At 34.3% G+C, this 19,733-nt stretch overlaps 2 protein-coding genes across 3 annotated transcripts; one reads left to right on the plus strand and one right to left on the minus strand.

The window, feature by feature from the left end:
- The first annotated feature begins 8,592 nt into the window (after positions 1-8,592).
- LOC108560769 (leukocyte elastase inhibitor-like) lies at positions 8,593-15,922 on the plus strand. Of its 2 annotated transcripts, none has more exons than XM_017918453.1 (2): positions 8,593-8,868; positions 14,354-15,922. In XM_017918453.1, exon 2 carries the CDS (start codon positions 14,354-14,356, stop codon positions 15,746-15,748), a length of 1,395 nt encoding a protein of 464 aa, XP_017773942.1. In that variant the 5' UTR covers positions 8,593-8,868; the 3' UTR covers positions 15,749-15,922. The 2 variants fall into 2 exon arrangements, with proteins under 2 accessions (XP_017773942.1, XP_017773943.1); XM_017918454.1 differs by lacking the exon at positions 8,593-8,868 and adding an exon at positions 13,367-13,494.
- A 503-nt stretch (positions 15,923-16,425) lies between these two features.
- LOC108560756 (DC-STAMP domain-containing protein 1) lies at positions 16,426-18,578 on the minus strand. The gene is made up of 2 exons (XM_017918438.1): positions 16,825-18,578; positions 16,426-16,762 (listed from the first exon to the last, which is right to left on the minus strand). Exons 1-2 carry the CDS (start codon positions 18,576-18,578, stop codon positions 16,426-16,428), a joined length of 2,091 nt encoding a protein of 696 aa, XP_017773927.1.
- Positions 18,579-19,733: the final 1,155 nt, after the last annotated feature.

Here is a 19,733-nt window from a genome sequence, read left to right on the forward strand (position 1 = left end):
TCTTCGGTAATTCGCTGCAAGACAAGAGAAGCACTGAAGTCTTGCCGTCGCCAACTCGATTCTCTCTCGTCCTTATCTCTCGTATTATTGTTGTTGACCATTCGCATACTTCGATCGCAAAGCCGTGTTGTGTTGTTCGTTCTTGTTGTTGCCGTTTCGATCTCGAGAGACGCGAATGCGGGATTCATTAAAATTTCAATTAATAATCGGAGAAACTGCAATTCCCCAAAAAACTCACACAATATTATTTATATTCTTTAAATTACACATAATTATTTATGTTTCTTTTTTCATTTACACTGAAAATGCGTTACGTAAATAGACAATTGGCGCGGATAAATCCTTCTCTGCGGTAGTATTTCTAGTGAAAACTAGATTTCTACAATCGGATTACGTGAATGAATGTCCGGATGAGTCAAGTAGAGATTCTCATCGGATTTCCGAAAAGTCCGTGGAACCGTTTAAGTCCGCCTCAATTTGTTCATCTCCACTGTTCTATTAATAGAATTCGATTGGGGAAATTGACGATTTTCTTTCTACCAACATTCCTCTGTTTAAAAATTATTTGATGTCTACACGTTTCATACAATAACTCGATAAGCACTGAAGCTAATTTGATCATTCAACAAGTAAATCAAAGACGAAACTGTTGCCTTTCAAAAGAGTCCGTTTATGTAGTTGTAGTATGCACCGTTCATCTGTTATAAGCTGTCAAAATTTGATTTGCACTATTTTCATGTTTTCTATAATTACTCGACAACCACGCACGCTAACTAGATCATCGAACATGAAAATTGAAGACAAAACTGTGTCCTTTCCAATTATCCCAAAAGCAGAATTGTTACTTTTCTTTCTACCAACATTCATAGAATTCCTGTGTTGAAAAATTATTTGATGTCAAGGTTTCATTCAATTACTCGATAAGCACTGAAGTTAATTAGATCATTTAATAAGTAAATCAAAGAAGAAACTGTTGCCTTTCCAAAGAGTCCATTTATGTATTTGTAGTGTGCACCGTTCATCTGTTATAAGCTGTCAAAATTTGAATTACACTATCTTCATGTTTTCTATAATTACTCGACAACCACGCACGCTAACTAGATCATCATACATGCAAATTGAAGACGAAACTGTGATCTTTCCAATGAGTCAACTTGTAGATTTGGGATACGCATCTTTCATTTGTTATTTCTTATGAGCTGTCACAAAATTGAAAATACTTTGTTTTCACGTTTCATTTAATTAACTCGATAACCACTGAAGCTAATTAGATCATTCGATAAACAAATCAAAGTCGAAACTGGTGCCTTTCCAATGAATCCACTTGTAGTGTATGTGCACAGTTCATTTGTCAAAGTTGAAAATATGCACTGTCTTCATGTTCTCTATCATAACTTGACAACCACGCACGCTAACTAGATCATCAAACATGCAAATTGAAGACGAAACTGTGACCTTTCCAATTATTCTAAAAGTAGATTTGTTACTTTCGCCGTTCGTTTGTTATAAGCTGTCAAAACATTCAACATTTTTACGTTTTATTTAATGACTCGACAATCAAGCAAGCCATGGAATTGTCAAAAAAATATATAATTAAATGCAAAAATTTGATATTTCCAATAAGTCTACTTTAATTTAATTACTTAAGAAGAAAAAAAAATGGAAAATTATTTTTTTTCAATTCAATTGAATTTTTCAAAATTAATTTTTAATTAATAAGTCAAAAACTATAAAACTTTTTTTACATATTTTATTAGAATATTAGAAGAGATTCCATTGTGCATCTTTTGTTATAATCGTTGTTCGGTAATGTTAAACAATGATTTGGAAAAAAACAATTTTTTGTTGTGTTTTCACGTCTTCATCTTTTATTCAGTATTAGATAAGAACTTACACTAAATAGATGTTTCAATAAGCAAATTGAAGATAAAATTATGGCCTTTCCAATGTACCCATTAAAATTTTTGTGGTCTAAAACGTTCGTCATTTATAAGCTGTAAAAAGTTAAATCATTTTTCAAATTTCTATTTCATTGCTCATATTCGTTAGCTTATAGCAGAATAACTACGAATAGCACAAATCTTTAAGTATACTCGTTGGAAAGGTAATAATTTCGTTTTTAATTTAATTCTTCAATGATGTAATTAGCGTGCGTAGTTTTGGAATAATGAAATAAAAGGTGAAGACACTTTTTTTTAGACTAAAAATACCGAAAAACGCGCAGAATTCCCTGCGTATTTATTTATTATTCAGTGCAGAAAACTTAACGACGTAACGCACGTGCTCACGTTCCAAATCTGTCTTTTACGATGATCGAAAAAGAAAAGAAATGTAAATAAAGTTCTGAGGTTTTCCAATCGTTAAATGTAGATTCGATGCGCGCAATTCGACACCAATTTTCCTTGGAACAATTATAGAATGGAAATAGAAAAGGGAATTAAGCGTGAAATGAGACGAATTCGTTCTCAAAATATGATTCACATAATCCTGCTTACTCATGCACAAAACAAAAATAATCCAGTCAACAATGTACATATGCATTTTGTTTGCATACGGTTTCCATGGAGGCGAGGAGATAATACGCGTATCGATGCAGACTTTGCGCTTTCGACAGACGGATGACGATGGAATTGATGGATTTGTCGGATCGGAGAAATCCTCCGGTTTTCCCCTGCACAACAACGAAACGCACTCTTCCTCATTAAACGCAGCTTTTCATTATCGAAGATTTCTTTCATTGATAGATCAATAATCGTTTTTGACATTTTGACCTGTTCGTTTCTGAATTTCCCTGAAGAGAAATACCCAGCTTTCTTTTTTTTATTTTTTACGTAACAACCGTGATGGGCCTTAGCGTCCGGTAAAACCCGAACTTTAACGGACAAATTTGGAAATCAAAATTTCGTTTTAAACTAAATTGATAATATGCATATCGACAACACACTTCGTCTTATCTCTCAAAACAAAAACAAAAATTTGCTACTTGATTCCATCCAATTTTGGCTATTGAAAGTTTATCAAGTTTTAACGTAACGTAACAACCATCACAATAATCATAGCAACGTAACAACAAAAGATTGATGAATGGATTTTTATGGCGTCCTTAGCAAAAATCTAAATAAATCCTTAGTAACTGTCACAATTATGTTGAATTTAGTAATTTATTAACTTTTATAAGTTTTTGTAATTATGAAAATATCAGTAATAATGAAAAATTATTTTTTTCATAGATATTTTCTGGAAAATATCTTAAAATATATTAAAAACTTGAGCATAATTAATAAAAAAAATATTGTTAGTATTTGTCCTAAGAATCATAGCAACCCTCAGTAACTGAAAATAATTAATGAGAGTCGATTATAATTTGTGACAGCGTTTGGTAACTAAAATCATAGCAACCTTTAGTTTATTGAAAAAAATGGCATTAGCAACTGTAATCAAATTCATAGCAACCTCTTAGTAACTATCGACAATGTTTGACAGCATTTGGTAACTAAGATTGTACATGACAGTTTTTGGTAACTAAGATTATACAATCCTTTAGTAGGTGACTATATCAAAGAAAAATGCTAATTGCAAATGTAATCAAATTCATATACCTCTCAATAACTGTCAAAAATGAATGACAGTTGATGAAAATTAATGACAACATTTGGTAAATAACATCATACCAACCTTTAGTAAGTCACTATATCGAAGAAAAAAATGGCATTAGCACCAGTAATCAAATTGATAGCAACCTCTTAGTAACTATCGACAATGTTTGACAGCATTTGGTAACTAAGATCATAACATCCTTATGGACCTGTGTCGAAATGAATGATAGTCGGTGACAATTAATGACATCATTTGGTAAATAACATCATACCAACGTTTGGAAAGTGATTATATCGAAGAAAAATGCCATTAGTAACTGTAATAAAATTCTTAGCAACCTCTTAGTAACTATCGACAATGGTAATGGTAACTAAGATTGTACATGACAGTTTTTTGGTAACTAAGATCATACAATCCTTTATTAGGTGACTATATCAAAGAAAAATGCTAATTGCAAATGTAATCAAATTCATATACCTCTCAATAACTGTCAAAAATGAATGATAGTCGATGAAAATTAATGACATCATTTGGTAAATAACATCATACCAACGTTTGGAAAGTGATTATATCGAAGAAAAATGCCATTAGTAACTGTAATAAAATTCTTAGCAACCTCTTAGTAACTATCGACAATGGTAATGGTAACTAAGATTGTACATGACAGTTTTTTGGTAACTAAGATTATACAATCCTTTAGTAGGTGACTATATCAAAGAAAAATGCTATTTGCAAATGTAATCAAATTTATAGACCTTTGTCGAAAATGAATGATAATCGATGACAATTAATGACAGCATTTGGTAAATAACATCATACCAACGTTTGAAAAGTGATTATATCCAAGAAAAGTGGCATTAGTAACTGTAAGCAAATTGATAGCAACGTCTTAGTAACTGTCGACAATGTATTATATCATTTCGTGACTAAGATTATACATGACAGTTTTTGGTTAAGATCATACCATCCTTTAGTAAGTGACTATATCAAAGAAAAATTCTATTTGCAAATATAATCAAATTCATAGATCTCTCAGTAACTGTCGAAAATTAATGACAGTCGATGACAAATAATGACAGCATTTGGTAAATAACATCATACCAACCTTTAGTAAGTGATTATATCGAAGAAAAATGGTATTAGCAACTGTAATCAAATTGATAGCAACCTCTTAGTAACTGTCGACAATGTAATTAGTAACTGTAATCAAATTCATAGCAACCTTTTAACAACTGTCGACAATTTATGACATCATTTGGTAACTAAGATTATACATGACAGTTATTCGTAACTAAGATCATAACATCCTTATAGACCTGTATCGAAAATGAATGATAGTCGATGACAATTAATGACAGCATTTGGTAAATAACATCATACCAACTTTTAGTAAGTGATTATATCGAAGACAAGTGGCATTAATAACTGTAATCAAATTCATAGCAACTTCTTAGTAACTGTCGAAAATGTATGACAGCATTTGGTAACTAAGATTATACATGAGAGTTATTGGTAACTAAGATCATACCATCCTTTAGTGACTATATCAAAGGAAAATGCTATTTGCAAATGTAATAAAATCCATAGACCTCTCAATAATTGTCAGTCGATGACAATTAATTACAGCATTTGGTTAGTAACATCATACCAACCTTTATTAAGTAACTATATCGAACAAAAAATGACATTAGCAACAGTAATCAAATTCATAGCAACCTGAAGACGTCCTTAGTAACTTAAAGTTGCATACATAACAACACCAAAAAAAAAGAAGTTATTTAGCAATAATTACATTAATTAAAATAATTGACGATTTTCATTGAAACTAATATGTTATCATTTAAATTAATTTCGTATTTGTGATAACGCAGGAAATTGAATTAAAATATAGAATAGTATGATTTGTGTTTTATTTTTATAGTAGGCGAGTAGTCATTGATAAGGTACGAGCGGTGAATATCAAAAAAAGTAAAAACAAAAACAATACTTAGTCATGAGCCCACGTTCGGAATTCTAGTCGAGTCTTAAGTGCGACTTAATAATAATAAAAGACGCCTAATGGATTCTGAAAACCGTAAAAATAAGAGTTGACTAATCATCGACGCGGAAACAAAACAAAAAAGGTACGACACCAAAAAAAAAAAACAAAAGCATGACGAACATTTACAGATCGAGATGTGTCAAAGACGTTCATTTATTTTTGTCCGCAAATAAATTAAATAACCGCAAATTGACAATTCACGATTTGATAATTAATTAGCAAACACCTCCGCTTTCTTTTTTTGGGGAATTTGCTAAAAAAAACTGTGTTTTAACAATAATAACAAGTTAAAAAATATGCAGGAAGTTTTGGCAAAGTTTAATGAAATGTCCAGATATCAAATTTACGATTGAAAGAAACTAAATTTATTTATGTTTTTTTTTCTTCTTTTAAAGCGTTCTTTGATCTCAAGGCTTTCTTTCTGCTCGTATCGCTTGACGATTTTGCGTAATGCGATTTTAAATCGTCGGCCTCGCGCAATTAAAACTACTACCGCGTGCGTATTCAAAGAATACATATGAATGTTTTCAATTTTTCCGGGGTCTCGCATGTACATAATTATTACATTTTTTTCTGTTCCAAGAAAAACGAAAATTTTACGGAGAATTTTCGGATTTGTTTCGAGAACTGCTAGATAATAAGACTATTTCTATTTGATTTTCAGGAAATTTATGAATGATCAATTTTAACAAGTATTTGTTTTTTTTTTTTGTAGATTCATGCTTTGAAAACGTCAAATTACTATACAAAAACTATTTGGGATGTCAGTTGCTATGGAGTTGCTAAGGGTTTGTTAATACGAATTGTTTGATTGTCGTATGGATTCAATTACTAAATAATTGATGTTATGGCATAATTAGTATCTATGACAACCAAATAACAACATTAAAAATTGAATAATATTCTAAATGTCATTATAATAATACAAATTATAACCTTAATAACTGTCATAATAAATGACATTAGGTAACAATTTGTCAAAATCAGCTTCAAATTTAAAACTCATAACAGATGAACCACGCATACTACAAATCTTTCAATGAGTTCATTGGAAATGTGAGAATTTGATCTGTAATTTAAATATTCGATAATTTAATTAGAACGTATAGTTGTTGAGTTATTAAATAAAACGTAAAGTTACAGTTTTTATAATTTGACATTTAGATAACATTAAAATTGTGAATATCACAAATATCGTGGTAGGCTTATTTGAAAGATCATAGTTTTGTCTTTAATTTTCACCTTCGATATTCTAATTAGTATTTATTGTTAACGAGTAATTGAATGAAACGTGAAGACTTTTGATCTTGTTCAATTTGTCAAAATCAGCTTTAACTTTGACAGCTCATAACAGATGAACCACGCACACTACATATCTTCCAATGGGTTCATTGAAAAGATGAGAATTTTATCTTTAATTTAAATACTCGATAATTTAATTGAAACGTTTAGTTGTTGAGTTATTAAATAAAACGTAAAGTTACAGTTTTTATAATTTGACATTTAGATAACATTAAAATGGTGAATATCACAAATATCGAAGTAAGCTTATTTGAAAGATCATAGTTTTGTCGTTAATTTGCATTTTCGATATTCTAATTAGTGTATATAGTTAACGAGTAATTGAATGAAACGTGAAGACTTTTGATCTTGTTCAATTTGTCAAAATCAGCTTTAAATTTGACAGCTCATAACAGATGAACCGCGTACACTACAAATCTTTCAATGGGCTCATTGGAAAGGAGAGAATTTGATCTTTAATTTAAATATTTGATGATCTAATTGTAACGTATAGTTGTTGAGTTATTAAATAAAACGTAAAGTTACTGTTTTTATAATTTGACATTAAAATGGTGAATATCACAAATATCATGGTAGGCTTATTTGAAAGATCGTAGTTTTGTCTTTAAAATTCATCTTCGATATTCTAATTAGTGTATATAGTTAACGAGTAATTGAATGAAACGTGAAGACTTTTGATCTTGTTCAATTTGTCAAAATCAGCTTTAAATTTGACAGCTCATAACAGATGAACCGCGCACATTACAAATCAATAAAAGTTCTCATTGGAAAGGTGGGAATTTGATCTTTAATTTAAATATTCGATCATCTAATTGGAACGTTTAGTTGTTGAGTTATTAAATAAAACGTAAAGTTACAGTTTTCATAATTTGACATTTAGCTGTCATTAAAATGGTGAATATCACAAATATCGAAGTAAGCTTATTTGAAAGATCATAGTTTAGTCGTTAAATTTCATCTTCGATATTTTAATTAGTATATATTGTTAACGAGTAATTGAATGAAACGTGAAGACTTTTGATCATGATCAATTTGTCAAAATCAGCTTTAAATTTGACAGCTCATAACAGATGAACCGCACATACTACAAATCTTTCAATGGGTTCATTGGAAAGGTGAGAATTTGATCTTTAATTTAAATATTCGATGATCTAATTGGAACGTATAGTGATTGAGTTATTAAATAAAACGTAAAGTTAAAAACTTCGTTAATAATAAGTGAAATAATTGATTTGGTTTGCAAAGGAAATCGATGTTTACTTAATGACTCGATTAATCCACTGATTGTGCGTTCGAATAATCAAATGATAAAAACAAGATTAGAATGTTGTATTATAGTTTTTTTTTTTGAAAACATTTTGGCGTGCGATTCTAAAATGTCCTCCAAATTCTTCGGCATCTTCAATAAAATGAAAAAATAAGAAAGAAACAGGTTTAACATCGAGTCAGGTATTCGGGGAAGAAAAACCAGAAGAGATAAAGCTGAAGTTTTAGTCAATCGATTGATATTTGCGATACGAAGAAATAACGTTTGGATTTACTATTTTCTTTATCATCATCATCATCGTCGTTGTGATCCGGGTTTGTTAAAAATTGAATGAAAGAAAATGAATCCCCGATTGATGGAAGAGAGGAGAGATTCGTCGGATAGAGTAACGTTCGCACACGTCGTTCGAGTAGGTTTTCCCGTATCGCGCGATAAAAACGCGTCCGATGCAGACGGGACAACTTAAAACCGGGCCCGGCTCGCTCCACTCGTGCATTTCTCTACTGAACGGAACGCAGAGAAGAGTTGTTGAGGTCAAGAAGTTTCTGTGTGCGCGGTTTTACGAAAAGTTGTTCAACCTGAAATCCAAGTTTGCAGACACCGAGAGAGCACATCTTCATCAACATCATCAACATCTACTATTGACTAGATACAGTCGAAGGTAATAAAACAGTAATTTTTTACTTAAACTTGATTTGTTTGTTTACAAACTTCGAAAGTAGAACGAAACACTCCTTCTTATACAATTCGGTAGAAATTTGTTGACAATTTTTTTTTTTTGCACAGTCGTAGAAAGTCATGTTTACCGAATTTGCGGGTCATCTTAATCATCGTTAATTTAAGCAACTTTCTTAAGAGTGTTCACACCTAAATTGATAACAATTTTCGAGAATCTAGTTCAATCTTACAATAAATTTGGGAAAGAAATTATGTTGATGTTTTGCAAAGAAATTAAAGTTAACATTAAATAAGAATGTTTTTCTTTCCATTAATCAAGTTCAACGTCTTCAAGTTAACCTTTAGGATCAACTATCTCGCTGCATCAAGTTCAAAGTGATTACTAGTGTTTTTAATCATTCGTTAATGGAAGGACGAATTCATAACTTCCATTTTTCAATTTAACAAACAATGATTGTAACGAATCAAATTTTGAGTTCAACTATAGACAAATCTTTAAGTTAATATCAAACAGATTTTTAGTAAAATTCACATTCAAGTCGTCACATTTCCAAACAAAGAAACAGTTGTGAGATTTCCTAATCAGAATCGATTCACAAAGCAAACTCATGTATACGAACTTACACAGCAGCGATGATTACGTATAATTATGATCATTAATTCTCAATCAAATGTACATTAGTTATATAAAGAAAAGAAAAAAACTTCCAACAGAAATTTTCTAAAGGAAATAATGATTTTCGTCAATTTTTCTCATTACTTTACATAATTACAACAATTAAATTTAATGTTCCATAATAATACATAATTAAGTGAGCCATGAATTTGAACGTTGTTATTTAATTTCTTTTGGTTTAAATAACTGTTTCCATGATATTCTACGTTCATTTATTTAAGCTGTCAAATTTTGTTGGTTATAAAGAAATGACACCATTTTTTTCCTTAATTCCATAATTTCGTGCATTTATTGACTTATTTATTTATAGAATATTGATGTTCATTTTTAGAACGTTTGTTTAATGTGGAATTTATGAACTGTGCAGACTACACGCGATACGAGTCTAACTATATAAATCCTAACCGCAAGTGCATTATAACGCAATTACAAAGAAAAAAAAACTAACCGCAAAACGTTTTATTGTTCGCTTTTGTAAACCGCCTCATCTGTTACACCTTTTTTTTTTTCATTATCTTTCCTTTCTTCTTTTACCTTTTCCCCACTTAATCACTAATTACATAATATTTTCACTCAACAAAGAAAATTCTATACACTCAAAAATTCACTAAGATAATCTCAGATAATCAAAAGAACAAAAAACAAAACTTATAAATTTTTAAAATCTAAATTTAGAAATTTTCAAAACTTTATATATATATATATCAATGAGACATTGTCATGAGACAGGAAAGACGCGAATAAATTGACCGCAAAATATCGCTCTTTTCATTCACAACTTCTCATAGTTTTTTCGTGCCAAAATTTCCGCTTACTCACGTTTTTTATAAAGAAATCAACATTGACTACGCGAATGCAGCATCGTAGTTCATAGTCTTAACTGACGATTCGAAGAGTTGAGTAATCGATTTTCCGAACGTTACAATCGAAAGAATCAAATTCCAAATACGATGTCATAAAAGAAGCGTTACTATTTCATCCAGTCGCCATTGTCACTTCATTGAGGTTATGTCAGTTTTGAATTGATCATCTTGTAGAAGAAAGTATGTTAATTTTAAATCTAATTTTTGTATTTCGAATAATGTCATAAAACAAGCGTTACTATTTGATGTACTCGCCATTTTTATACCATTGAGGTTATGTCAGTTTTGATTTGATCATCGTGTAGAAAAAGTATGTCAATTTTCAATATAATTTTTTGTAATAATGATTTCTAAGAATGTCATAAAAGAAGCGTTACTATTTCATAATGTCGTCATTATCACATCATTGAGGTAATGTCAATTTTGATTTGATCCACTTGTAGAAAAAGTATGACAATTTTCAATATCACTTTTTGTATTAATGATTTCAATTAAGATATCAGATTTCTACGATTGTCATAAAAGAAGCGTTTCTATTGAGGTTATGTCAGTTTTGATTTGATCATTTTGTATAACAAACTTATTTTCAATATAATGTTTGTATTAATGATTTCATTTAAGAAAATAAACTTCTACGATTGTCATAAAAGAAGCGTTACTATTTCATCCAGTCGCCATTGAGGTTATGTCAGTTTTGATTTGATCATCGTGTAGAAAAAGTATGACAATTTTCAATATCACTTTTTGTATTAATGATTTCAATTAAGAAATCAGATTTCTAAGAATGTCATGAAAGAAGCGTTACTATTTCATCCAGTCGTCATTGTCACATCATTGAGGTTATGTCATTTTTGATTTGATACACTTGTAGAAAAAGTATGTCAATTTTTAATATCACTTTAATATTAATTACTTTAATATTTTAATATTAATGATTTAAGTTAAGAAATCATATTTCTAAGAATGTCATAAAATAAGCGTTACTATTTCCTCCAGTCGCCATTATCACATCATTGAGGTTATGACAATTTTGATTTGAACAACTTGTAGAAAAAGTATGACAATTTTCATTCAGTCACCATTGTCACATCATTGAGGTTATGTCAATTTTGTTTTGATCCACTCGTAGAAAAAGTATGACAAATTTCAATATTACTTTTTGTAGTAATGATTTCAATTAAGATATCAGATTTCTACGATTGTCATAAAAGAAGCGTTTCTATTGAGGTTATGTCAGTTTTGATTTGATCATTTTGTATAACAAACTATATACATTTTCAATATAATTTTTGTATTGATGATTTCATTTAAGAAAATAAACTTCTACGATTGTCATAAAAGAAGCGTTACTATTTCATCCAGTCGCCATTGTCACATCATTGAGGTTATGGCATTTTTTATTCGATCATCGCGTAGAGTAGACTGTGCAATTTTAAATACGTTTTTTGTTTGTTTGTTGCGAAGAATTGGCACTCCCCGATTTTCCGTTTCGATAAACACTAAACAATTTGCATACGAACAAAGTCTTAAATTCATAAATAAAACAAGACGCGTTTTATGGATGGATGATTCATTCACGGTCTGGCCCGTCCGTCTATCTCTGCACAAACCGCGAACTGTTCAAAAAAACATACGGAAAAGCGAAAGGATGTTCGTTTCGACGCGCGATTTCAATTGCAAATTTCCATTAAACCACCCCGAATTCACACCGAAAACGAATCAACGCAATCACGAATACAAAGGATAAAAAAAAACGAGATTAATCGAGGTATGTTATTTTGGATTCATTGGAAATTGGCGTTTATTTCATAAATTTAATTAAAAACATTGTTGCTGTTTTAACAATAAATTGCGTTGTGTGTCTGTAATGATTATCAACAAAAATAAATAAACTTTTTCTGAATTTAGTGGAAGTTTGGCTATGCTGAACTTTTCGAGCGTCTGCATACGTCCAATTACGCGCGTTCTGCACGGATTTTGTGCAAAAAATCGGATGTAGAGAAAAGTTTAGATGAGTTCAAAAAGCGAAACAAACGGACTAAAGCAAACAAAACAACAAATTCATATATAACAAAAATAATGTGGAGCTCCGAATGAATGAATTTGCACTTTGTGTGTGTTTTGCAGAGCGTAAATGCTTCGTAATGAGTTTAGGAAATCAGCAATTCGCGTCGGATCGCGATTACACAAAGTGATTCACGGTCGTATAGTGCGTAGGAAATAATAACCGTGAAGAGCGAAAATGCAATAATTGTACTTTACTTTTCGCGAGCAAAAGGAAGGAAAGAAAGAAAGAAAAAGTGGTATTATCCAACGGTTTTACGAGCGTCGTGTTGAATGGATCATTAAAAAAAAAAAAGTACAGTTTCCAATACTGTTTTCAAACAACTACGAAGTATTCACGATTCAATAAGTCATCGCCAATGTGACGTAATATTAAACAAGTGCGCACAACGCCATCCATTTTAACCTAAATTAAGTCAGTTTAAACGTCAAATTATATAAGTCATTCAAAAGATGACACACAACGCCATCCATTTTAACTGTCATCGTGTCGTCTAACCTAAATTAAGTCAGTTTAAACGTCAAATTATATAAGTCATTCAAAAGATGACACAGTTGAAACGTCAAAGAAACTGTGATTTTTCAATTACGCATTTGTTTTTTCTTACACGATTAGACTAATTCATTGCTTCAGAAATTGATCGTTTCTTTGTTCTGGTACTATCCAAATCGATGATTGCTGTTAGTCATTTTCCATGGAACAATTAACAAATAAACGAAGGTTTCATAGACAAAACCTGTTTAATTAACCATTTACTTTCCACAGCTGTTATTACGTGTTCGTTCAATTATTCGCGCGTCGACTGATGCATATCGCCATGGTAACAGTTGTTGCTATTATTATTATTATTATTGTTGTTGTTGATGTAGTCAATTGTTCTAGTCGAGCGGAGTCCGTGCGACGGAACGGAGCGAATTTTATGAAAGAAACAAGTGCAATCGTGCAATATTCCAAAGTGCGTTTGATTCAACATGAAACTTTTACGTGTTTAAAGAGTGCGAAGAAGTAAGAGAAAAAAATCCTTAAATTATTAAAATTAATCAATTTACAATATTTATTTATAATAAATTGATTGAATTTGAAGGTCTGTTGATAACGGAAATATCTTCAGATTTATTGTTTTCTTTTTTCTTGATCAGACATAAAAATAGATGTTAATGAGAAAAATTGTTTTTACAAATTATAGAAATCTACAAAGTTAATAATCTCCGGATAAAAATATAAACAAATCTATTTTTACGTATGCAAGATTAGATAAGATTTCCTCGTGTACAAAAAAGCAACAAGAAATTAACAGTTATAAAATTCGTAGAAACTAATTGTTTATTGAAAGCGTTAAAATGTTTATGCAAAGTCGAACTAATACGATACGTCGCAGTATAATAAAGTGAAAAAAAAATTAATTATTGCAAATGTTTCGGACGTAATTTGAGACGCTTTAATTAACTAAACTAATTTGGAAATGCTGAACTCAGAGAGGGAAAGGCTGATGAACTTGTTTCTTGCGGAGGTTGAAGGCCTTTTGAACCGTCGTTCAATACCTTGAACCGAATGACCGTGAGACGACTAATGCGACGATGATTTTCGCGATTCTGTTTACATTTGCATCACACACAAGATAAGACACGACGTCTTTGATAATCGCAGTTTCACTACATCCGTCTTCCACCTTGTGCTGTTTATTTTTTACGATTCTAACAGCGTACAAGATATTCCTTATTTTAATAATTAGACAATTTAAACGTTAAAAGTTGTGACATAATCGATGCAAATTTTGAATTGTCAAAGTGACGTAACTGTTTAGGTTAAGTGATATTTCGATTGATTGCTAATATTGTATGTTTTTTTTCTTTGCTGTTTTCAGATGCGTATCTTGAAACTGCTTCCGTTATTCGGATTGATTCTGATGACGTGTCCGAGCCATCAGCTGGAGTTCATCCCGCAACACCTGAAAACGAAGTACGGCGATGCGTTGGAGGCGATCTTCGGGATGGGTGTGCGGCTGCAGGCTCTGCTCCAAGGACCGACGACGAACAGCTCGGATAACTTCATTGTGTCTCCTATCAGCGCGGCGATGATCATCGGTCAGATGATGCTCGGAGCTGAAGGAGAGTTCCTCAACCATCTGCACGAACTCATCTCGTTGCCGGGGAAGACACCAGATCAGACTTACTTGCTGAACACGCACAAGAAGGACGGTCAGAATGTGAGTCACATCGTGCCTTACACGAAGCTTCACCTGCAGCTGGGAAGCCTCGTCAGGGAGTTGAAGAAGAGCTCCTTCAACCGTGCCCACACCTTGGAGAGCAGCAACGCGTTGTTCGTCAACAGAAACGTTAAATTGTATCCGGAATTCAGTCACGAGATTAGGTTACTGTATCAGACCGATCTTCAGCGCATGAACTTCGAGAAATCCAAGGAGGCCATGGATACTATAAACAAGTGGGCTTCGGATCACACCAACGGTCTGATCAAAAACATCCTCCCAACACCACCGAACAAACACACGGCTGCCATCTTCAGCAACGCCGTTTACTTCCTCGCCGAATGGGAGCAACCCTTCAGCGACGAACTCAACTCTCGCGCCACGTTCTTCGTGAACCACCAGACGAACGTCAACGTTGAATTCATGTCCGGATTCCTGGAAGCAGTGCCGTACGCCGAAAGTAAAACGCTGAACTGCAAGATGCTCGTGTTGCCGTACAAGAATCGCGAATTGGGAATGTACTTCATCCTTCCGAATCCCGGCCACAAGAACGAGTACGATATTAAGAAGTTCGCGCAGGAAGCGACGGCTCCGCTCATTCTCGAGATGGTCGAGAATCTGAAGAACAAGGACGCAGTCGTCAAGATCCCCAAGATCTCGATGACGACCAGCTTATCCATCCTGGAGCCTCTGCAGAAGTACGCCTCCTTCAAGAAGGCCAACAAGGAGTACCAGAGCGCCAACGCCAATCAAGTCAATATGATCTACGACAAGATCGAAGCGTACGAGAATTTCAAGCCGAAAGACGTTCCCGAGATCGTCCTCACGAAGGCGGCACGCTTCAACAGGATGACCGTGTCGGATATCCTGCAGCAGATCACCTTCTCCATCAACGAGAAGGGCACGGAGGCGGGAGTCGTCACCTCCAGTATAATGGACTACAACGGAGGATCGAAGAGTTTCCTCGCCAACAAACCGTTCATGTTCTTCATCCGACATGAGGCGACAGCAGCTACGCTCTTCTGGGGAACGATCTCCAATCCAGTCTCCTAAACATCACAACAATAACAACAGACAACGCCATCCCTCGCAACAAGCAACAAACACACATGTACTCGCTATTTATTATTTCTCCTCTTCCCCCAGCCACAACATACACTCATATAGTATTAATTTTATAATATTTAAACTAGAATAATAAACGAAACGTTCTAATTTTTAAGCAAACATTTTGTTTCAATCTTATTCCCCTTTGACATCATCTTAGACATCAGAACAGTCAGTGAGATATTAAAATTATATAATCAAAATAATTGACGTCTTAAATGTCACAAAATTGATTGTAGAAACGTATCATAATAGTAATCATTTCCCTTTGACATCATCTTAGACATCAGAACTGTCAGTGAGATATTAAAATTATATAATCAAAATGATTGACGTCTTAAATGTCACAAAATTGATTGTAGAAACGTATCATAATAGTAATTATTCCCCTTTGCATCATCTTAGACATCAGAACTGTCAGTGAGATATTAAAATTATATAATCAAAATGATTGACGTCTTAAATGTCACAAAATTGATTGTAGAAACGTATCATAATAGTAACGTTGCCATTTCATTATAAAATACTGGAATTACTTTAAAACTACTACTAATGAATGAGAATTAGAGAAATGACTTTCTTGAAGTATATATAATCTTGAACTTACAAATAAATATAACTCACTAATCGAAATCGTGATGGTCCTCATCGGAATCCTCGTGTTCCGTCTCTGAATCGGATTCGGCGCAGGCGAAGCACTCTCTACCCATATCGTTCCAACACTCCAGACAATGCACCACGTAACAACCGGGAGTCTTGCACTTCCCGAAATCACCGGGAATTCCACTGATCTTCCTAGGTTCCGGTTCCCCGCAGATTATGCACTTCCTCCTTGCCACCTTGAAGATCCTCAACCAACGACACCTCTTGGGAAAGCGGATCCTCAAAACAGCGCACACGTTCAGATCCTGCTGCAGCCTCTGCTCTCTGGCCATTTTCTTTACTTTCTTCTTCATGTACCTAAAACGAACACAAAAACAATTAGAAAGAATTGCCTAACAAATTAAATAGTAAATAAAAACCTGAAGAATCCTATTCGCCTCTTCAGCGTCTGATTGTAGAGGAACAAAACTCTCCGCTTTTCTCGTTTCCTGTAGAAGATGGAGCAAATGGGGCGACGTAAACGAAGAGTGTATGCTTGGATTAAAATGAAAAACATGATGAAGAGGTAAGTTCCGTAGATCTTGTAGAGGTAGTAATTTGATAAGACGTTGGGTTGCGGAAGGCAGGTGGCGTTACTTCTGATTGTCTTGATGCGTTTCTTGATGTTGAAGCCTCGTACCACAGATCGAAGCAATCTTGCTATCATCCCGGTCCCTTTGACCTGAAGAAGCATATCGTGACTTCCCGCTTGATAGAAGTCCAACTTGGCATGTCGCCGCACCAGATCCAAGGCTTCGTAGAAGAGACGGTCCAGAAGGATGATCGTCGTTGCCGTCACCATTTCGAGGAACATCTTCAGGACTTGCGGTAACATCTGCTGCTTCTCCACTGCGATCACGCGCGAAGACCACGGATCGATCAGCTTCATCCTTTCGACTTTCTTGAGCGGTAGCAGAGTGTGCTTCTCTTGCAATTTCCTTCTTGCATCGATCTTCTTAAAGTATTTGGTGATGTACAGATTATCGAACTCTATATCTCTCAAATAGCGATCGTGGTATTTCTGCGAACTGATTATGATGCGCAAAAAGACGAAAGCTAACAATCGTTTGCAGATGCGCAGGATGGTATCTAAAGTCTGCTTCTTACCATCGACTTCGTGGATTACGGCTTTAGCTGTGTCGGTGGCATCTCTGAGATCTGCCAGTTGCTTTATTTTACCAATCTTGTATTGCAGTTTGACGTTTTTAAAGTTTTCGGAGAGAGTCGCTCGCGATTTCTTCAAATACTCGTAACCTTCACCGAAACCGGGATCTATGTGCTTGGATGGATCGCATTTTCCGGATCCGCCGACGGCTTCGGCAATGTTGCAGATGAACGTGATCTTCATGGGCCAACACAGGAGCCAAGCCGCAACCCAAGTTACAGTGTCGTAGCACACGTCGTAGCCCTTCCCGAACATCCCTTTGCACTTTTTACTTGCTTTAGTGAACTGATCCTGGCAACGCATTTCGATCTTCTTCAGGTAATTCGCCTCGAACCTTCTGGCCTCGCTCTTCTCACCCTCGGTTCTGTATTTACCATCCAATTCTTTGGATCTTTTGCTGTCTTCCATTGTGCTATCCAGATAATCGTTTTCCTCCTTCAACTTCTTCATCTCTTCCTCGCCTTCGATTTCTCCGGCTATCGGAGCCGATACATCTCTTATGGATCTGATCGTGTCTTTGATCTCGTTCGCGTCGGCTTTCATTTGGAGGAGAGCGTCGGAGAACGGTTTGAACATCAACTCGAATCTGGTTTTTGTCAAGTTGAAGGTCAGAGAAGTGGTGCAGCCGAAGACTCTGACCACTTCTTTTCCGTTGATGGTGAGGTTCTCCACTGGTCCCGATAGGAGATAGGCGAAAACTAAACTCTTAAGGACACCTCTACCTGCTTGTCCTCCGAAGTTGGGCATTGCCAGCATCGAGATGCATCTGATCTGCGTGGAGAAAGCGATACCGAAGCTCAGCATCAGCGTGATAATCAAACCCATGACGAACGATGAGAACTCGGTGAAGTCCAGATCGACCAGTATCAGCTCGTAGAACATGAAGCCGAGCAGCATACCGTAGAAGAAACCGACGGTTCTTTTAAGCTTGACATGCTCGTAACTCTTCGAGTGGAAGAGAACCTTCATCGCTCACTCTTATCCGGTTTCAGTATATCGATGGTATCATTCGCCTGCTTCGGCAAGGTCGTGCTGCTTTCGATGTAGAGCGAAGAACTCGAGATGAATCTGACGTCCTCCTTCGAGTTGATGAACACAGTCGTCCCAGGCACAGGAGCCAACGTCTCCGTGCTCAGATGGAAGTCGATCACGGTGTAGACGTCGTCGAGGCTGGTGTGAGATGCGCAGACGGGTAACTTCTTCAGCACCGATTTGATCGGCGACTTCGACTTCAGCTGGCACAGATCGTCCGTGAAGCTGCCGCTCTCTCTGATCCTGTTTTCATAAACAACTGTCAAAGCATTTTTCTTTCTTTTTTTAGACAAGCATTTTCCCATTTAACACCTGACACATCACATCTACGACAGAAAACAGACAACTACGATCAGGGGGCCTGATCACAGGATAGGGCAAAAACTAGTCCTTTTATTTTGAGTTGGTAGTATCTGCTAGCCTATATGTTTTTAGACTCTCAGCGGTCGGGGAACTTTTTTAACCATTACCCCAAAATATATTTGCTTAAGTCGATATAAACTTTAATGACAATTCACTGATCATCTAAATCAGCGGTCGGGGAACTTTTTTAACCATTACCCCAAAATATTATTGCGTAAGTCGATATTACCCCTAGCCTATATGTTTTTAGACTCTCAGCGGTCGGGGAACTTTTTTAACCATTACCCCAAAATATTATTGCGTAAGTCGATATTACCCCCCCCCATTCTGAATTCATGAAACAATCAATGTAAATTTTAAATAAACATTATTTATTGAATTAATTTACATTTACATATTTATAAAAAAAAAAGTTACATGAAAATAGTAACAAATAGTAATAGACAAACAAAATAAAATTCTTAAATTGGAACAAACAAAAATTAATTGAAAACTTTCCCCCTTCAGGTTTTGGAAACATGATGTTGCTTCATGTTTGATATAATTACTTTAAAATTGGGACTTTTTGATGTAAGAGCAATTTGAATACAGTCTTCGGCGTTTAATCGATTTCTGTTTTTCGTTTTTATTTTCATTGGAAAAGCCTTGTTCACAAAGGTAGGTTGTTGCAAATGGCAGCAATTTTTTTACCAAAAAGACGACAGATTTGCTTTGGTCTCAAATTGAATA

The sequence above is a fragment of the Nicrophorus vespilloides genome, unplaced genomic scaffold (genome assembly GCF_001412225.1).
Source record: "Nicrophorus vespilloides isolate i.1.1-1 unplaced genomic scaffold, Nicve_v1.0, whole genome shotgun sequence".
NCBI classification, from domain to species: domain Eukaryota; kingdom Metazoa; phylum Arthropoda; class Insecta; order Coleoptera; family Silphidae; genus Nicrophorus; species Nicrophorus vespilloides.